Genomic DNA, 20,080 nt, shown 5'->3' on the forward strand with positions numbered 1-20,080 from the left:
ATTGTTGGCAAACACAAACCGGTAAGACGGTACGTGTGGTTGGTCACCAGAGTTGCGCACGTCTTTAAGAGTAATTTTGGTCGACTCTATTTGACAGTCTCCAAAATCCTGAAGGATTTGAGGCTGTCACTTGGCAACTTAAACTTTCAACTCCCTCCACCTAGTTTCAATTGGATTAAGATCTAGACCAGGGGTCCCCAAACTACCGCCCGCAGACCAAAATCCGGAAGTCCCAATTTTTTTTTTTTAAATAACTAATAAATAAATATATATATATATATATTTTTAAATCATTATTGTTTTTTTAATCTTTCCTTTCCAGCCCATCCATCAATGCATTTTCTCTCACTGTAGCCGTAGTAAACATACCTGTTAGTACAGTTAGTTTGACAAAATACTTGACTATTGTCAACTCATCTTTATTATGGGCCTGCTGAAATGCAAGCACCCATTCACATGCTGCTAAGCAGCAGTGAATGGGCACTTGCAATGCAAGCAGCCCATATTATTATTGCTAATACTTCAAACTTTATTATAGTTCCGCACATTTCTCTTTAGCTTATTAATACACACCTTTTTAATCAGGCTGTTTTACTGATCATGTTAAATTCCTATGTTTTTTTATTATTGATTATGTTTTCTATCTTAATTATTATTACACTACTATTATTCACTCATTTTTATTAACTTATTAATGTATTATTATATTTATATTTTATTTGTACATATATTTTTTCAAATATGTGTGTGCGCGTGTGTTTGTATGTGTGCGCGTGTGTTTGTATGTGTGCGCGTACGTGCTCATTTATTTGTTTTACAGCACTTTGTGTTTGCCACTTGCCTTTTTAGCATGGCAGAATCTCAACCTATGATGGCAAAGTGTATTACCAATGTGCCACCAAGAAAATTCTTAGCAATCGCCTTCCATGTAATTATGGACTAAACCCTCACCTTTCTTACCCCACAAGATGAATAATTGCATGGAGCTCCATAATAAGGCAGATTCCCTGTTAGCTAAATAATCCAACTATTGTATATATTCAAGATAACAGTAGTCTCTTTCTCACCAAGCTTCACCTTGCCAAGAAGAGTTGTCAAATCAAAAATCAGCCAAAGTTAGATCAGAAAGGGTGTTAATCGCTACAAAAATCACACAGTGGGTACGGAAAGTATTCAGACCCCTTTACATTTTTTCACTCTTTGTTTCATTGCAGCCATTTGCAAAAATCAAAAAAGTTCATTTTATTTCTCTTTAATGTACACTCAGCACCCCATCTTGACAGAAAAAAACAGAAATGTAGATATTTTTGCAAATGTAAACAAATCTAAATAAATCACATGTACATAAGATTTCAAACCCGTTGGTCAATACTGTGTTGATGCACCTTTGGCAGCAATTATAGCCTCAAGTATTTTAGAAAAAGATACTACAAGCTTGGCACACCTATCTTTGGGCAGTTTCGCCCATTCCTCTTAGCTCATTTCTCTTTGCAGCACCTCTCAAGCTCCATCAGATAGGGTGGGAAGCGTTGCTTTTTTTATCCAGGATGTCTGCGTTCATCTTCGTCTAGTCAGGGAGGACGTCAAAAAGCAGATGGTCATTGTGTCAGAGTTTTACATTTTTAAAACATTTGCAAAAAATTCAAATTTTGTTTTTTTCTGTCAAGATAGTGTGCTGAGTGTACATTAATGAGAAATAAAATAAACTAAAATATATAAAATAAATAAATAAAAATAAATAATATAAAATAAATTTTGATTTTAGAAAATGGCTGCAATGAAACAAAGTGAAACATTTAAAGGGGTCTGAATACGTTCTGTGAGAGAAAAGTGACATTTTACCAAATACAGTATAAGTGCAAAGTACTATACAGTATGTATGATTTTGACAATATGTAAATCAGAAAAAATCCAAAATGAAGTTCAACTTTTACGTTTCTTCTTCTTAAAAGTCGTTGAAGATGTATGTTGTAATTCCCATCTGAAAAAAGTGGTTCAAAGCATGCCCATGCTGAGTGGGCATGCAACAATAAGGGTAAACGGCTTAAGACACCTGTAAGGAAGAGTAATATTATTATTCATTTTTCCAGGGTTCTTGAAGAGTCGTGACCGCTCCCACCAAAAATTCTACTCAATGATGACCAAAACCCAGATGTTTATCCATTTTATTGAGGAGTGCTCTTTTGTTAGCGACAAAGACGCTAGTCTGGCCTTCTTCGACGATTGTGTGGAAAAAGTGAGTTTCTTAATAGTTAAAGAAGAACGCATGTTTTATTGATATATTTAAACATATTATTGGTTTTCGGAGATATCAAGGATGCTTAACTACAATAGTTTATGAAACTATATTTGGCACTATTTACTGTGATTTACTTGTGTACCTGCATTTCAACAAAAGTCAGCTGGAATGGGCTCCAGCTAATCAGTGACCCCGAGGACAAGCGGTATTGAAAATAGATGGATACTAAGGTATAGAATAATGAAATATAATTTAACAATAAGAGGATCGGGAGTGTGTGCTGGCAAGTTCCAAGGGATTGGGAGAGGCTTGTTGATAGAAGAGGTTAGAAGAATATGGGAAGCCAGGTTGTTGAGGGCTCTTAAGATTATAACTTTTTGAAGGGCGTGCAAAAGTTGTATATATACTTTATTGCTGGGTTACAACCACCTGACCTAGAGGCATTTTCGGTTTTGACAAGGGTCAAACATTCAATATACTCTTTATTTAGCACTAGCTGCTTAGACATCTGAGCATTATAAAAGTTTGGGGCTGACTGTACCACACCAGATATAATTAAAAAATTGCTGAATGTGATGGAATAGAGCCACATACTCTTCAAGGAGAACTGCACTGTTTTTGGAATGTTGTTTATCATTTACAAACATTATGTAAGACAATAACACATATGTCTTTCTTTTTTTATGTATTCAAAATTTTATTATACGGCACGTTTGAGGTGGGTAACAATGGAGGTAATGGGATTTGCTCTATTCCACTTATAAATCACTCTTAAAAACATCCAACAACATTTTATATATACTCTGTAAGTATTTATGTAATGGTGTTACAGGCACAATAATAATAACATGTAATATTTACATATTTTGGGCATTGTAAAGCCTGCAGCGGAGCAATAATGCACAGATGCATCACAACATTCGCAATTTACTTCAACAACAAATACTACTGCTAACCAGCCAACAACGACTACTTTGGGACAAGTGATGATTCAGAACTTTATATTTATGAGCCTGAATATACAGAGGATGAGCTACAGGTTTTAGAAGCGGAGTGATGAGCAGATCTATCAAGTAGCACTACGCTAAGTACTAAACAATAAATACAAACTACGAACACATTTAAACAATCACTTCCTGTACAATGTCAGCTCTCAGTGGGGTGCTGACTGATGGGATGTTTGTATCTTCCCGTTAAGATGAAGAATTAATTATAATCCTCACACAAATGGAAAAAAAATTGTGGGCGCAAACAAGCGTCTTTTCGTGACTTTCCAGGTTTAAGTTGAATATCAAATTTGACCAACTTTTTAGTTTATGGCCACAACCTTGTACTATACAAATAAGAGGCATTATTTATCCTCTAGAATGAACTTTTACCAACTCAAAGGCGATGCAGCAGCTCACCGGCTCACAGTTGCATAAGCTAGTTACCTCTGTGATTACGGGGTCACTAAAAGTAGTTTCTCTGCGTTAGCACTTAAAACAATATCGCTAATACTTGGTTAATATGCAGATGACAACATGTAAATGTAATATTTTTGGTGTTTTTAAAAAAATTTTTAGAGGGCTTTGTGGGCGCCTTAGATGACTCCCACTAGTTGCATTGTTAGCCACCTTGTAATTGCCATCCATCCATCCTTCCATTTTCTACCGCTTGTCTATCTCGGGGTTGCGGGGGGGCAGGAACCTATCCCAGCTGTACTCGGGCGGCAGGCATTTTTTGTAGTTTGGTTGGCATTAGGCGGTTAAGACCATAGAGGTAAGCTGTCTGTTCATGCTGAAAAGTATCAAATCAAGAGAAAAGTAGACAAAGAAACAATAATACACTTATATTTTGTTGAGAGACATTTTCCATTAGAATAGTACAGTATAAAATGTGTCTCCTGTAGTCTGTATGTATTATTTGTTTACCAGGATTACCGTAATTTCCGGACTATAAGCCGCTACTTTTTCCCCTCGTTCTGGTCCCTGCGGCTTATACAACAGTGCGGCTTATTTACGGCCTGTTCTTCTCCGACACCGAACGAAGAGGATTTCGGTGGTTTTAGTACGCAGGAGGAAGACGATGACACAATGATTAAAGACTGACTTTTCATATACCGGTAGGCTGGTTATTTTGATAACGTACAGGCGAGCACTTTGTATTACTTCGCACCGTTGTATTATTTGTACTCTGCACGAATGCTGTTCGCCATGTCAAAGATGTGAAAGTTTGATTGAATGATTGAAAGATTTATTGTTAATAAATGGGACGCTTTGCGTTCCCAAACAGTCATCTCTGTCCCGACAATCCCCTCCGTGGTAGCAGGAACCCCTATATACTACGGTAATTACACATCAAAACCCTGCGGCTTATAGTCGGGTGCGGCTTATATATGGAGCAATCTGTATTTTCCCCTAAATTTAGCTGGTGCGGCTTATAGTCAGGTGCGGCTTATAGTCTGGAAATTACGGTATTTCATGTTCTACCAATTATACTAAAATGTGTGACCTAAACAATCTTAATTCTGAATGTCCTTTCACTATTCTTTTCTTGTCTTTTCTCTCTTTATTTGTGAGCAGTTGTACTGCTCAGAGCGGAGTGCTGAAAAAGGGAGCAAGGTACAGTATGTCTCTTATTGTTTACCAGCTATTATGGTTTACAATTAGTTTTTTGGTATTTCCTGATTGAATACAGAGCAAAAGCAAAAGGGGAAGCAATACTAAAATGAGCTTCACCTCTTATTGTGCAATCCCTAACAACCTAGGTTTCCATTTCTCATCATGTTGCCGACATGTTTGCAGAAATATGTATTCTAATTCTACAGCTTGTATAATGTCTTTAATTAATGTGTGACACCATTATTTTTGCTAATTAAACAATACAGGTGAAAATCAAACATTTTAATATTGTGCGAAAGTTCATTTATGTCAGAAATTCAACTTCAAATGTGAAACTGATATGTGATATACACTCATTACATGCAAAGTGAGATATGTCAAGCCTTAATTTGTTATAATGTTGATGATCACAACTTAGTTTTTCAAAACCCCAATTATTCAATTCAAGTTTTTCAGAAGCTGTAAGCCAGAGTCATCAAAATTATATCAAAAGAAGGCTTGAAATATCTTGACTGGCATGTTATGAGCCTATGTCATATTTTAGTTTCACCTTGTTAATCTCATTGCTGGAATAAATGAAACTTTGCACGATATATAAAAAAAATCACCTGTAAACTGCAAAGAAAGATTACATGATAAAGCAGAAAGTTACATTCGTGGTCAAAAGTTTACATACACTTGTAAAGAACATAATGTCATGGCTGTCTTGAGTTTCCAATCATTTCTACAACTCTTATTTTTTTGTCATAGAGTGATTGGAGCACATACTTGTTTGTCGCAAAAAACATTCATGAAGTTTGGTTCTTTTATGAATGTGTTATGGGTCTACTGAAAATGTATGTAAACTTTTGACAATGACTGTATCTGCCACACCTGTATGTGTAAATCTGATTACTGCCCACTACTGTTTAACAATTCTGCAATTTCAAGCACTCTCCTCAAGCAAAAAAACTAAAATTTCAGAACGATATCAATTGGCTCAAAATGTCAAAAAGCATCGGTCGAATAGGTGTCTGTCCATGTGATCATAACTCAAGTGATCATCTGCTGCATGTATTGTTTATAGCTGTTGTAATAGATCAGATTGTGCCATTGTCTAAACATTGTTTTTACACTTTTCTGCAGGTAGATGGTGATAGGCCAGATGAAGCAAGGTTTATAGAGACTGATGTCCATCGTAGTGAGCACACAGTCTTCATCACACCTCCAGAGTTGCCCCTTCTGCCTGATGGGGAAGCGTATCCCTTATGCTACAGGTAAAAAAAAAATATCAAAGGAAATAAAAAAAGAGGAGACCAGCAAACTGTGGTATGTGCCAAGCTTTAGAATAGTGTGTAAAAATTGTTTTATTTTTATTAAAAAAACTTGCTAGCATCATATTTTTGATCACTTTTGAAACCAATTTGAATATAAGAACCATTTTCTGCTAAATGTAATTAACAAATTGGATTGGCAATTACTTAAAGAAAAACTGCACATTTTGAGAAATGTTATCCATCACTCACAATCTTTATCTCAGACAGGAACAAAATAGTTCAAAATATTAAACAACTGCTAGTGCGAGGAGGCCAACAAGGCAGGTAACTGGGAGTAATCTAATCTGTCTATAAATTCCTCTTAAAAGCATCCAACAACATTTGATATACATGCTGTAAGTATGTATGTAATGTTGTAGCAAGCACTTATAGAGTATTTTGGTCCTTTTAAGCATTACAGTAATTTATTTTCCTTGGCGCATTGATTTCAGCTACATCTGTCAACAGCATAGAGAGCACATTCTGTGTTTGCTACCACTATTTATGGTAGACTTTGCGAGAGCCTTGGAGCATTATAATGTAGGACTATTGCTTAACATTTAGAGTAAGAGAAATAGTAAAACAGTCACTGACAATGTCTGCTTTCACTGTAATGCTGACTGGTGGGATGGTTGTTTCTTTCAGCACAAGAACTTTCTTTGAGCTTGTAAATTCAACATAATCCTCACTTCTCAGATAGAAAATGCTGGGAGCAAATGTGCATTTTCTTAGTTTTCCTAGCGAGGTTTCTGGTCTTATGCTGTTTTCCATTTGAGAGCCAAGTTGAGAGCAAGTATCCAATGCTTCAGTCGTTCCAAATTTTTACATATCTTGCCAAATTTCAAAGTTGGCCAACATCTCTGCTGTACTATACAGGTGAAAGGCATCATTTGTAACCTAGCAATAATTTTTACAAACTCTTAAGCTAACCTAACCTAACCAAACATATAACCTTCGGTCTTCCTAGTACGATCACACACGCACGCAACGTAATTTTTTTTAAACTACATGTCATAAAAGTAGTGTTTGGAAAAGCATATGATTTTACTGATTGGTTATACATGGTTATAGGAACCATCACATCCGTTTTTAAATATTTGTGTTTTGTGGCAGCCATGCACATTATCAGGTTTAACTTTTATGTGAAAAATATAAACATTTATTTGTCAAATCACTTCTCTTAAACCACTATTGAGAAAATATGCTAGCAGTTAATGGTTCTCTTCGATTTTGTAGGATTTTAAGATGCAGGCAAAACCAAAATTGGGGAAACTAAGGCCGAAAACTGAAAAAAACGAAGGCCAATTCTTATTACCATTGTATTTATGACTATGACTGTGTATATTTATTTACCACTTGTACTTCAACACTATTAAATTAAAAATAATATATCTTGTAATATTTTATAATAATAAAATAGTAAGTAGGCACCAGTAATCGCATGCGACAAAGAAGACGTCAACATGGAAGCATAGAGTTGGTTGTTCCACTGCAGTCAAACTACACAGTCATTGGAGAAATGCTCAGTTTTGTTCCGCCCATCAGACGCTTGGCGTCTCTGAGAGTCTATAGACAGTCGGCTGGCCTGGGTGGTGGGCTTCCTCATGATAGTTGGATATTAATAATGATAATAAGACGAATGGATTAGATTTATATAGCGCTTTTCTAGACACTCAAAGCGCTTTACAGACAAAAATGAGAACCCATCATTTATTAACTCCACTTTCACAGATGGATGGTGGTAAGCTATATTTTTAACCACGGCTGCCCTGGGGTAGACAATTTGTCCCTACGGCCTCTCCGACCACCACCAAACATTAATACACATTTATACAACAGTGAGGGTGGCACTAGGAGCAAGGAGGGTGAAGTGTCTTGCCCAAAGACAACGGCCATGACTAGGATGGCGGAAGGTGGTTCCGAACCAGGAACCCTGAAGTTGCTGGACAGCCGTTCTACCATCTGAGCCACACCGCCCCATGATGATCTGTTTAAGGCTGAATCCCTTTTTGATTGCCAACAAAATTAGTGAATCAGAAATTTTGAAATATAAACACCACACAGCCTGAGCATTTTTAAAGTTTCATTCAGTTTTTTCCAAGTTGATCTGGAGACTTTTACAATCCATTTAGTGACTTTTCTTCATTTGAAAACGACTAGCGACAAATCTAGCATCTTTTTCTGCTGCTATTGGAGACTGTACTTGTGTATGGAGACTCTTGACTTCTGTCGTTCTGCAATGTCCCTGAAAAACAGCGAGTGAGTGCTGCTGCGAGCCTCCACCGCATGCAATGCACTCACAGATGAGCACACGAGCCTTTTGTTGCAGCTCCAACTGCGCTTCCCCTATTTAAAAAAACAGCAGCCACCACTGCATTCTTGATATTTCCACATTGCATGTTTTGCAGATTGCTGTCCGCGAGTCTTTCTCAGACATTGCAGACATATTGCCTCCACTCCCGACAAAATTTGCAGAAATTTCAGTGCATCTCTAATTTCTTTGTTAAAAAAAAAAAAAGTAATTTAAAGTCATAACACGCAGCAGCCATACAGCATGTTTTCGACTTTATATCTTTTCTACATTTCTACTTATTTCTATTTTTAGAAAGTGGATTCCTTTTTTTGCAGAATTGTGCAGCCCAAATTTGATTTACATGTAGCAAAATTAACTGCACTCTGAACTACTAAATACTTGTTCGTAGGGTTTAACATATAATGCATCTGATTTAAGGCACAATGAATTGGAATAAAATAGACTTAACTTGAGTGTGAATGTCTAAGATGTGTTTAGACTGTAGCTCCCCTGAGACTTTGAACAAAATAAGTTGCAGTAGTAGCTGATTGGATCAATTATTGAGGAATATTATAAGTGAAACAATATTTTGTCTTTCACTCCATATTTTCATATATGTTGTTGTTCATCAGGTATGATGTCTTCCCAGTGTTGAGTTTGGACTTGTTTGACCCAGTGGAGGGCCTTCAAACACCTTCCTCTCGCCTCAACGCCAGGCATAGCTGCCCTACCAGCCCCGCCCCAATGTTTAGGCGTAGCAAACAGGTGAACAGCACAGGAGCATGCTGCTGTCTTAATTTTTGTTTTATCTCAAATAATCTTTAATAGAGCACAATAGTTAACTGCCCTTTTAACCTAATACAACAAACGTTAATTGTGTTCTTATAAGTAAATTAAACCCATTTTGAATTATATTCTGGTACTCTCACTTGTGAAAATTATTGCCTTATTTCCAAATGAATGATACCATCTTGTATAAGTGAAAAATCAGTCTCACCTTACTAACCATTGTTAAATGTCCAATATTCAGCTACAACAGTATTTTATTCTAAATAACTTCTCCCCACCCTTCTTTATTTCCACAGGAGATTAAATCAGCCCAGAAAATAGCCAAAAAATACTCATCCATCCCCCAGCTATGGTCCATGTGCTTGCTGCGCCATTGTTATGGCCTCTGGTTTATCTGTCTACCAGCATATGTGAAGGTTTGCCATTCTAAAGTGCGAGCACTTCGTACTGCCTATGATGTCCTTCGTAAGATGCAGGTCAAGAAGCTGCAACCACCTGATGAGGTTTTTTGCCCTGATTATTTATATATATGTATGTATGTATATATACTTAAATATATAGTATAGTATAAGCTTTTTTAATACTGTTTAAGCGGCCCCATTATTTTTTTTCAAACTTTGCCATCATATTTTAACTTTCTTCTCATAGGTGTGTTACAGAGTGCTAATGCAGCTTTGTGGACAGTATGGTCAGCCGGTCCTTGCAGTCAGGGTCCTATTTGAAATGAAGAAAGCTGGAGTCCACCCAAATGCAATTACATATGGCTACTACAATAAGGTACACAACTATGAATGAAACCAAATGTGCATTGATGGTTAATGCACATTTGGGTTAACATTATTGTAAATATTTAGATATTTCAGTTTCAAAGTCTTAACAATAATACTGTGGTATGTGACGGGATCAAATGAGAACTTTGTAACACCCGTCAATATCGGTTTTTTTATGGTGCTTTAGCTATTTAATGGAATGGTCCGAGAAGTAAATTACACCTCCCATGATCCCTTGTGGTAGCTTTTTTTCGACGGGGCAGCTCATTTGGACAGAACAGAACAGAGTGGGAAACCTCTTGCAAAGTTTTAATCAGAAGTATGGACATATTTTGTTGGTCTGATGAATGAGCAGACAAGCAGTTATTTCCTTTTGGAATAAATCCTCATGTGGTAGCTCGGATTTGCAAAAGAAACACTGCACGCATCAATGTCTATGACAAGGAATACGAGTATTAGGCAATTTGATGAACCATCACCTGGAAAATATCCTTGATGTGAAACAAAGAAGCCAGTGAGGCCAAACATCAATTTGTGAGGTACTTACATTATTAAAAGTTAAATTGTCAGTTAACCTCATGAGAATGAACCCTATCCTAACTACAGTAATACAAAAATGTCCATTGCAGAGGACAATGCTTCTCAGGAAGTAGAAAGACACAGTTTTACACTTGTCACTTTAGACATTCAGCTAAAGTTACTTGAAACACTATGTTCCTGTATTATACTTTGCACTTAAAAATACTTGTTTGTGGTAATAAATATGATTAGAACATTTGAACAATATGTTTGTGTTCAATTACAGCAGTCCTTCTCAAATAGCGGGGCAGGCCACCGTGTGGGGGCACGTGTGGAAAGCAGGGGACTGATTGTTGTGACACGCTCACAAGGTATGATGTTACTGTTGTATTGTTGCTGCACGATGGAGCCGCAACAGAACGGCGGTAGGGATGCCGCACTGTAGATGGCGGTGCTGTTTTGTGGTGGTTTCGTTCAGCAGCTATTTGACAGCCACTGGAAATCCGGGGTAAGATGTACATTATGTTGGATGTTACTGCTGGAGTAAGTTGGAGTTCTTAGTTGCTAAAACACACGTTGATTTTCAAATAGTGCCGCGTGCTGGGAGATTGACTTCTGTGATCTACACCAACTTTTATTACATTGTTTTAAGTAAAGCTTTTTGTGAATTTTCATGTAGTTGTCCGCCATCACTGTGTGAATGTTTGTGTGAATGTGATGTATAATGTAAAGCGCTCTAGGTATCATTCCAGGTAAGTAAAGCATTCCATAAATACAGACCATTTATCATTTAGGTTCCAACAAAACAATACAATTACTTTTGGTACCATTTACAGAAACATTACTTTTGTGTCGTTTCCTTAAAAGTTCTGTTGGAATTTCAAGTTGAACAATTCCAGATCTCAGTGTCAACTGCTTATCGATTTGTCAATGTTTGGGACTCTACAAATAAACGCAAGCTCTTTAAATTGTTTTGCTGAAACAATTTTTTTCTCTTGTCTGTCTCTTCCTCTTAATTTTAAAGGCAGTGCTGGAAAGCACTTGGCCGACCAGCACCAGAGGGGGATACTTTCTTTGGATGAAGCTGAGAAATGTGGTTTTGGGTGTGGCTCAGTTTAAACGGTCACTGCGAAAACATGCCCCTCTCACTCAGAGCCTGCTGTCAGGTAATCAACATGAGGAAATTATTTTTAATGATTATTTTAAAATCTGTGGTTTCCTCATCATTTTTGCGACAACTACACAATCTCTATGCGAGTCACTTTACCGTCAAATTCTGCTAATGGTATAATAAATTAAACTGAAAGCAAATATTTTCTTTTTACAGAAGAACTGTTGTCTTCGATAATGATTTATGTTTTGGGGGGGTAGACTGCAACGACCTGGACGTTGATAGTCATGGCAGCCTGGACAGCACAGCTGACGTCACCCTAACAGAGCAGGGTAGAGCAGCAGATATCACTGATGATGGATCTAGCACAGGTAGATCTACATTACAAACACTTTATTTTACATTTTTTTACAATTATATCCTGTTTGGTTTGTCACCATGAGCACAATCACAGTGGAAACTCAGCTTACAAGTTTAATGGATTATGTGACAGAGGCAAAATACTTGTATTTCAAATCAATCTTACCCATTAAAATTAATTGAAAGTTTATTGTTCAGTTCTGAGCCACAGAAATACACCATTTTAACAGTTAACATCAATCACAATTTATCTATGTAACCCTTAAACACAAGGGCATCAAAGGGCTTCACAAACCACAACGACATCCCCTGATCTGAACCCATATTCAGACAAGGAAATACTTCAAAAGCCCGGCTGCAATAGATGCAGAGTGGGCACATGTATTGAATTGTTACATTAATAAGTATTGTGAGAGTTCAGTCCATCTGGAAGCCAGCAGAGGGTAGTAGGGAGATTTTCTTGCATGTAGACAAGTCGACAATGCAGAGACGTCACCAAATGATGCATAGAAGAGTGGTCCACCTCGGGTCACGACTTGGAACAGCTAGTGCCTCTCCAGACTGGTACCTCTCCAGTGATTATCTGTGACCACCTGGTATCTTCTCCATGCAGGAGAGGCGGGACAGAGCAGAAAAGAATAGCGGCAACTTGTCTAAACAGGATATTGTAACTCGAAGTCCGCCTGTACATAGCTTTTGTTTCTCCACCAAGTAGTTGTGGTTTCTCCACTGAAGCACAATAATTTTTTTATAACCTTTTATTTCATGTTTTTTTGTGTATATCTTTGTCTGTTACATATTTGATAACAGTGCTTATTGTGTCGCTCGCTAATATTTCTGTAAATTGTATCAGATATTTTTGCTATTTGTGTCTGTTCTTCAGGACATCAGTCAGATTTGGGTTATAATTCACTGTCCAAAGAGGAGGTTCGCAGGGGAGACGTCTGTGCACAGAACTCTATCCAAGACAAGATTGATAAGGAAGAGAGTGACTGCAGCTCCTGTCAGTTGACGTTGTATTAATTTAAATTGATCAGTTTATCTTTTTGTATCGTTAATATGGACAATTTTATGTTTTGTGGTATTATTTTAAATTGTGTTTTCTATCTTTGTAGTATCAGAAACGGAGAGCATCAAGGGAAGTAAAGACTTTCTACCTCAGTTGGACATGGAGGTCAATTCTTCCTTCCATCCTCATGGCATTGTGTGCAGCAGCTCCCGCTATGACAATTCAAAATGCCGAGCTAAGACATCTGCAAGTGCAGGTAAAACTAAACTTGATGAAATAGGATTTTCAAGTGTGCTTTAATAGGCGCATATGTGAGTGTGAATGGTTGTTTGCCTATATGTTCTCTGTGATCCATTGGTGATCTATCCACGGTGTACCCTATCTAAGCTGGGATAGGCTCTAGCGAACTTCTGTCCCTAAACAGAATAAGCGGTAGAAAATGTATAATTAGATCAAGTAAAACTACAAAACTTCAAAAGACCCTTGTCGAGTGATGGAGTGAAAATTAGTCATGGCAATTTTGACTCTTTTACGGGAGCAGGTGTTCTGATGAGATGTGCATCCTCTTGCTACTGTGCATGTGTATAACATGGAAAGCTGTTTAAATAGTGTACATTTTAACTGTTTTTGAAGCTATCTACGTAATCTGTAATGCAATGTAAGTAGTTTTTAAAATTAATATGCAAATACGCAGTGCTTTGATTTTTACCGGATGTCACAACAAAGCCATAGCAATTTCTCACAGATGGGGCAAAAGAGAGACAGGAAATACGACACATAAAAACAATTATTATGGTTGATTTTCTGAGTAAGAAGCTCGGTGTTTAACTGCACGGATGATAAACGCTTGAAAGATGCGGCTAAAGAAAGTCACCGGTGTTGCCTTCAAAGCACTCTAAAACAACTTCGTAACCCTCCACAATGTTTTATATAAACACTACAAGTCTATATATAATGTAGTAACAGACATGTTCATAACAATATGTAATATGTTCACTATTTACCGTATTTTAATAATTTACGTGACTGATTTATTCCGTGTATTGATTTCTGTTTCCATAGCAGGGCCCCACCGACTTCTGGCAAAAATGTGTGTTCCTTCTTCCGGAATCAAACACAAGTATATTTTCTAATCACGCAGACTTGGTAACAGACAACAAAGACGACTATTTTTGGACAAATGAGGATTCACTAGGGAAGATGTTTGATAAGAAATTATCGAATCCTCCTATCGAACCGATTCCTTATCGATTCTCTTATCGATTCCAGATAGGTTGTTGTATATGAAAAAAAACACAATATTTGGTTTAACAAAAGCTCACTTTTATTTTATAAGGAAAAAAAATAAAAAATTAATAAATAAATATTGACTGTTACCCCCCTAAAAAAAATATATATATATATATATATATATATATATATATATATATATATATATATATATATATATATATATATATATATATATATATATATATATATATATATATATATATTGACTGTTGTTACCCAAAGTATATTAAGTGGGATTTTAAAAAAAACCAAATATATACAGTAACACAAAAACAACCTGTCTCTGTGATCACTATAGGTGTATAAATAATAATATAGTGTTAAATAATTTCAGTCCCTTGGGCACAAAACTGAAAATAATACAGCTCTCCAAAAAGTGCACTTCTGCTGCTATGGAACATACTAACTACACACACTATGCCACTAAGAACACCACAGTCATCAATCAACAATTCTTCTTCCCTTACATGAGAGCAAAGCCTGGCAATAATTGTATATTGCCTGTTCTGCCCTCACTATACATGTTGAGGTTATACAGCTTGGCAGATAGCTAACAAACAATCCAAGACGTCTAATAAAGTTCCAATGCAGATAAATCCATTTAGGCTCTTTATTGTTGTTGATCTTGCTTTGTCTTTTCCTATCTTTACTTTTGTCTTGCACTGGACTGTTATTTTAATTTTTTTTAAACTGAAATACACACAATGACAAATGTATAAGCTATGTGATTCAATTAACATACTGAAATGTAATACACAATATGTAAATATTAGCTTCACACAAAAATACAGTACTATCATCAAACAAATAGTGTTGAAACTATTTCGAAGGTATGAATACACGACTGTCAGCCATTTTAAGTCCCCAAAACATCCATTGAAACAGTGCACAAAAATCGTTTTTCAATAGACATCTCACTATCAAATTGAAACACTTTCCACCTTAATATTGAGTTATATAAACAAGTTAAACAGTTTACTTACAGACTTATCTTTTCCAAGGCTTGTAGGAGCTAACACAACTAGTCTACTTCTCAATTGTCTCATGAACTGAACTGACTCGCCAACCTGGAAGTGCCCAAACTAGTGACGCGTAGTATTTTCATATCGCCACAAGGTGTCAGTAAGAGTCTACAATCAAATGGGCATAACATTGCGTCTCACAGGGCATTTCCTGTGGGAAGGGATTCGTTCTCAGGGATTAGAATAAAGAACCAACTCTTTTTCTTTACTATAGTGGTCTCGATAACGGGTACCGGTTCTCAAAAAGGGATTCGAGTCCGAGGACTCAGTTCTTTTCTTATCAAACAACCGGGAAAACCGGTTTCGAGCATCATCCCTAGGATTCAATAATAATAATAATAATAATGAATTGCATTTGTTACGCACTTTACATTTGTTAAAATCTCAATGTGCTACAAAGTATTAAAAATAGAAATAGAAAGTAAGAATATATAATAAAAAATTAAAATAGAAATGAATCATGACACACACTAGATAAAACAGAAACATAGATAAAGTAGAAATAAGAGCCTTATACTTTTGAAGCTAAATATACCGCTGCTTATAGAAGTCAGCATGAAGGAAGAGTGAGACGCTGGAGCAGACGTAAGCCAGGAGAGGGAGATGAAAGTGATTTTGATGCTATAAATATGGAACGTGGAGCAAAGCTATTTTGAGATAAATGGATTGCATACCCAAAATCAACAGGAAACGTCCCCGGCTAGCTGGACCAAATGAACAACTGTCTCATTGAGTGAGTCACTTTAATATTTGATCATGATACACGCAGCACGCCATGCTGCGTGTAACATGACATCAGTACAACAACAGTAGATACGCTGTCTGGCTAGCTGTGTACAAACAAAACATGAAATGTGGGCTATTACTTTACAGATACTCTAATATGATTGTTCATGTTTTTAAGTCAGTACAAATTGGTGTCATATCGCAGTATTTTGCATTACATACTCAACGTGTTTCTTGCTGATGTAGAAGCTAGCTTACTTCTTGTCGTAGCTAGCTTTTACGGCTAATACTGTAGCATGGCGATGTGTTACTACGCTAGAAAAAGAGTTCCTCAGTGTTTGCTCTTACAATAACAATGTTGCTACAGCTAGGTTATTATACAGTTTATGGAATGTAAATGGATTTTTTGTAAATGGAATGTAAATGGATTTCAAATGCATTTTAAAGTGATTTAGATGTAGAATTAATTGCTCTCATTAGCTGCATTGCTAGCAACCTAGAACAAACCGATTTTTACATGTTAGACTCCAAAAAAAAAACGTGTTTTCTTGTCTCTCATAATGATTGTAAACAATAGGCAACATTCCCAAAAAAAGTGCAGTTCCCCTTTAAAGGGACTGTTTGCTATATTTACACAAATAAAAAGAGGGCGCCAACTTTCCAATAAATATTATACAGTATCCCGCCCTACTACCCTCTTACAGCTTCTTATACGTACGTAACACATGCTCAAGCATTAGCTTAAAGGTGCCATATGTAGTAATGTGGCCAGAAATGGTACTGCAATCACGGTCAAAATTCTGTAGTCCCCTCCCACTAACCCTGACTGAGGATGCCAGATACGCAGCCGAATCCAAATCCTACTCCAAGAAACTTCAAATGGCAATCGACGAGTCCTACGCTGTAGGTTTTCTTGTTTAGGCTTCTTGCAAGATGGTTTACTAAGTAATTATGCCACATTTGACTGATGTTGATTAGCCAAATGTACAAACCCCGTTTCCATATGAGTTGGGAAATTGTGTTAGATGTAAATAAAACGGAATACAATGATTTGCAAATCCTTTTCAACCCATATTCAATTGAATGCACTACAAAGACAAGATATTTGATGTTCAAACTCATAAACTTATATTATTTTTTTGCAAATAATAATTAACTTAGAATTTCATGGCTGCAACACATGCCAAAGTAGTTGGGAAAGGGCATGTTCACCACTGTGTTACATGGCTTTTCCTTTTAACAACACTCAGTAAATGTTTGGGAACTGAGGAGACACATTTTTTAAGCTTCTCAGGTGGAATTTGTTCACATTCTTGCTTGATGTACAGCTTAAGTTGTTCAACAGTCCGGGGGTCTCCGTTGTGGTATTTTAGGCTTCATAATCCACCACACATTTTCAATGGGAGACAGGTCTGGACTACAGGCAGGCCAGTCTAGTACCCGCACTCTTTTACTATGAAGCCACGTTGATGTAACACGTGGCTTGGCATTGTCTTGCTGAAATAAGCAGGGGCGTCCATGGTAACGTTGCTTGGATGGCAACATATGTTGCTCCAAAACCTGTATGTACCTTTCAGCATTAATGGCGCCTTCACAGATGTGTAAGTTGCCCATGTCTTGGGCACTAATACACCCCCATACATCACAGATGCTGGCTTTTCAACTTTGCGCCTATAACAATCCGGATGGTTCTTTTCCTCTTTGGTCCGGAGGACACGACGTCCACAGTTTCCAAAAACAATTTGAAATGTGGACTCGTCAGACCACAGAACACTTTTCCACTTTGTATCAGTCCATCTTAGATGAGCTCACGCCCAGCGAAGCCGACGGCGTTTCTGGGTGTTGTTGATAAACGGTTTTCGCCTTGCATAGGAGAGTTTTAACTTGCACTTACAGATGTAGCGACCAACTGTAGTTACTGACAGTGGGTTTCTGAAGTGTTCCTGAGCCCATGTGGTGATATCCTTTACACACTGATGTCGCTTGCTGATGCAGTACAGCCTGAGGGATCGAAGGTCACAGGCTTAGCTGCTTACATGCAGTGATTTCTCCAGATTCTCTGAACCCTTTGATGATATTACGGACCGTAGATGGTGAAATCCCTAAATTCCTTGCAATAGCTGGTTGAGAAAGGTTTTTCTTAAACTGTTCAACAATTTGCTCACGTATTTGTTGACAAAGTGGTGACCCTTGCCCCATCCTTGTTTGTGAATGACTGAGCATTTCATGGAATCTACTTTTATACCCAATCATGGCACCCACCTGTTCCCAATTTGCCTGTTCACCTGTGGGATGTTCTAAATAAGTGTTTGATGAGCATTCCTCAACTTTATCAGTATTTATTGCCACCTTTCCCAACTTCTTTGTCACGTGTTGCTGGCATCAAATTCTAAAGTTAATGATTATTTGCACAAAAAAAAATGTTTATCAGTTTGAACATCAAATAAGTTGTATTTGTAGCATATTCAACTGAATATGGGTTTAAAAGGATTTGCAAATCATTGTATTCCGTTTATATTTACATCTAGCACAATTTCCCAACTCATATGGAAACGGGGTTTGTATTTGTACAGTTACGGAGCAATATTTTAGTCGGTAGTCGGGACAGATTGTTGGCATTACCCTGCTAACATGTCTAGTTTGACCGCACGGACCACCATCGAAATAATTGTTTATAATGATATATCATATATTACATATGGCATAGGCATACTTTGATGGCAAGCCAAGGCCAACAGTAAAATTACAGCCACATTTCGTTTAGCATAACTCCATGTTGCATCCAACCTGACGCACTGCATTCTCTTCCATTTACGCACATCAAAAGAGCATCATACACAAATACAAATAGAAGGAGTAGACATTGAAAGGGTAAAAGAAACTATATTTTTGGGTGTAATAATAGATGATAAAATTTACTGAAAATCTCATTTAAAAAATATGCAACATAAGGTGGCAAGAAATATTTCAATAATGAACAAAGCAAAATATGTTTTGGACCAAGTATCACTCCATATTCTGTACTGCTCGCTAGTGTTACCATATCCGAGTTATTGTGCAGAAATATGGGGAAATAACTACAAATGTGCAATTCATTCACTAACCATGTTACAAAAAAGATCAGTTAGACTGATACATAATGTTGGATATAGAGAACATAAAAACACTTTATTTATTGAGTCAAAAATATTGAAATTCAACGATTTGGTAAAATTGCAAACAGCTTAAATTATGTACAAAGCAAACTATAACCTGCTACCCAAGAATGTACAACAATTATTCTCAACTAAAGATGAGAAATATAACCTTAGAGGAAAAACTAACTTAAAACATTTGTATGCACGTACAACATTTAAGACATTTAGCATATCAGTATGTGGAATTAAACAATGGAATGGATTAAGCAAAGAAGTTAAACAATATACTGATATGATGCAGTTTAAGAGGTTGTTCAAACTAATAGTGTTTACAAAGTAGAGTAAGAAGAATTATAAGAAATCCCTTTAACCTTATTGAAAACGGGATATTCTTCATCTCAGTATGTTTTTCATGACTGACTTAATTATATATTGCAAAAACTGCTGTATTAATCATTCACTGACAAGACCGTAAATGAACATGTATATTTGTAAACGCTCTGAAGTGGGAAAGGGGTAGGATTAAATAAGCTTTGCTTATTTCTACTCTTTTTCAGACATGATGTAAAGAGAAATTATGTGAAATTATGTGTGATGTATTATACTGTAAGTGTGTTCATGTTCGAAATAAACTAAACTCAATCAATTAATCAATCACCATATTTCAGTGCAAACTGCGATTCTATGAGCCAACCCATGTTACGCAAAAACTACGTTATGCATAAATCATATAGCCTACTACAATGTCAATACACAAAGTTGAAAATCATTACATGTAATGCATTATACTGTGCCAAGCAATTACCATCCCATATGTGTCTGATGCACATACAGTACCAGAAACCGGAATTAGCCACGCTAATGTTGGAACCCCCTTTCCTCAGCATATCAGCATATTGAGAACTAAATAAGCA

General features: G+C 36.7%; 1 protein-coding gene across 5 annotated transcripts in view; it reads left to right on the forward strand.

Moving 5' to 3' along the window:
* Positions 1-20,080, forward strand: part of LOC133637720 (C-myc promoter-binding protein-like) — a 106,802-nt gene that overhangs the window by 57,215 nt on the left and 29,507 nt on the right. For all 5 annotated transcript variants that reach the window (XR_009823357.1, XM_062030512.1, XM_062030511.1 and 2 more), the window contains exons 13-22: positions 2,091-2,236; positions 4,804-4,842; positions 5,968-6,098; positions 9,063-9,195; positions 9,516-9,722; positions 9,868-9,996; positions 11,533-11,674; positions 11,880-11,990; positions 12,863-12,982; positions 13,095-13,244. Coding sequence is in view for 4 of the 5 variants with exons in the window: in XM_062030512.1 (XP_061886496.1) it covers positions 2,091-2,236; positions 4,804-4,842; positions 5,968-6,098; positions 9,063-9,195; positions 9,516-9,722; positions 9,868-9,996; positions 11,533-11,674; positions 11,880-11,990; positions 12,863-12,982; positions 13,095-13,244 (1,308 nt within the window). In the remaining variant the exon portion in view is untranslated. The remainder of the gene's footprint in view (positions 1-2,090; positions 2,237-4,803; positions 4,843-5,967; positions 6,099-9,062; positions 9,196-9,515; positions 9,723-9,867; positions 9,997-11,532; positions 11,675-11,879; positions 11,991-12,862; positions 12,983-13,094; positions 13,245-20,080) is intronic.

Source organism: Entelurus aequoreus, linkage group LG02 (assembly GCF_033978785.1).
Source record: "Entelurus aequoreus isolate RoL-2023_Sb linkage group LG02, RoL_Eaeq_v1.1, whole genome shotgun sequence".
Lineage (NCBI taxonomy): Eukaryota > Metazoa > Chordata > Actinopteri > Syngnathiformes > Syngnathidae > Entelurus > Entelurus aequoreus.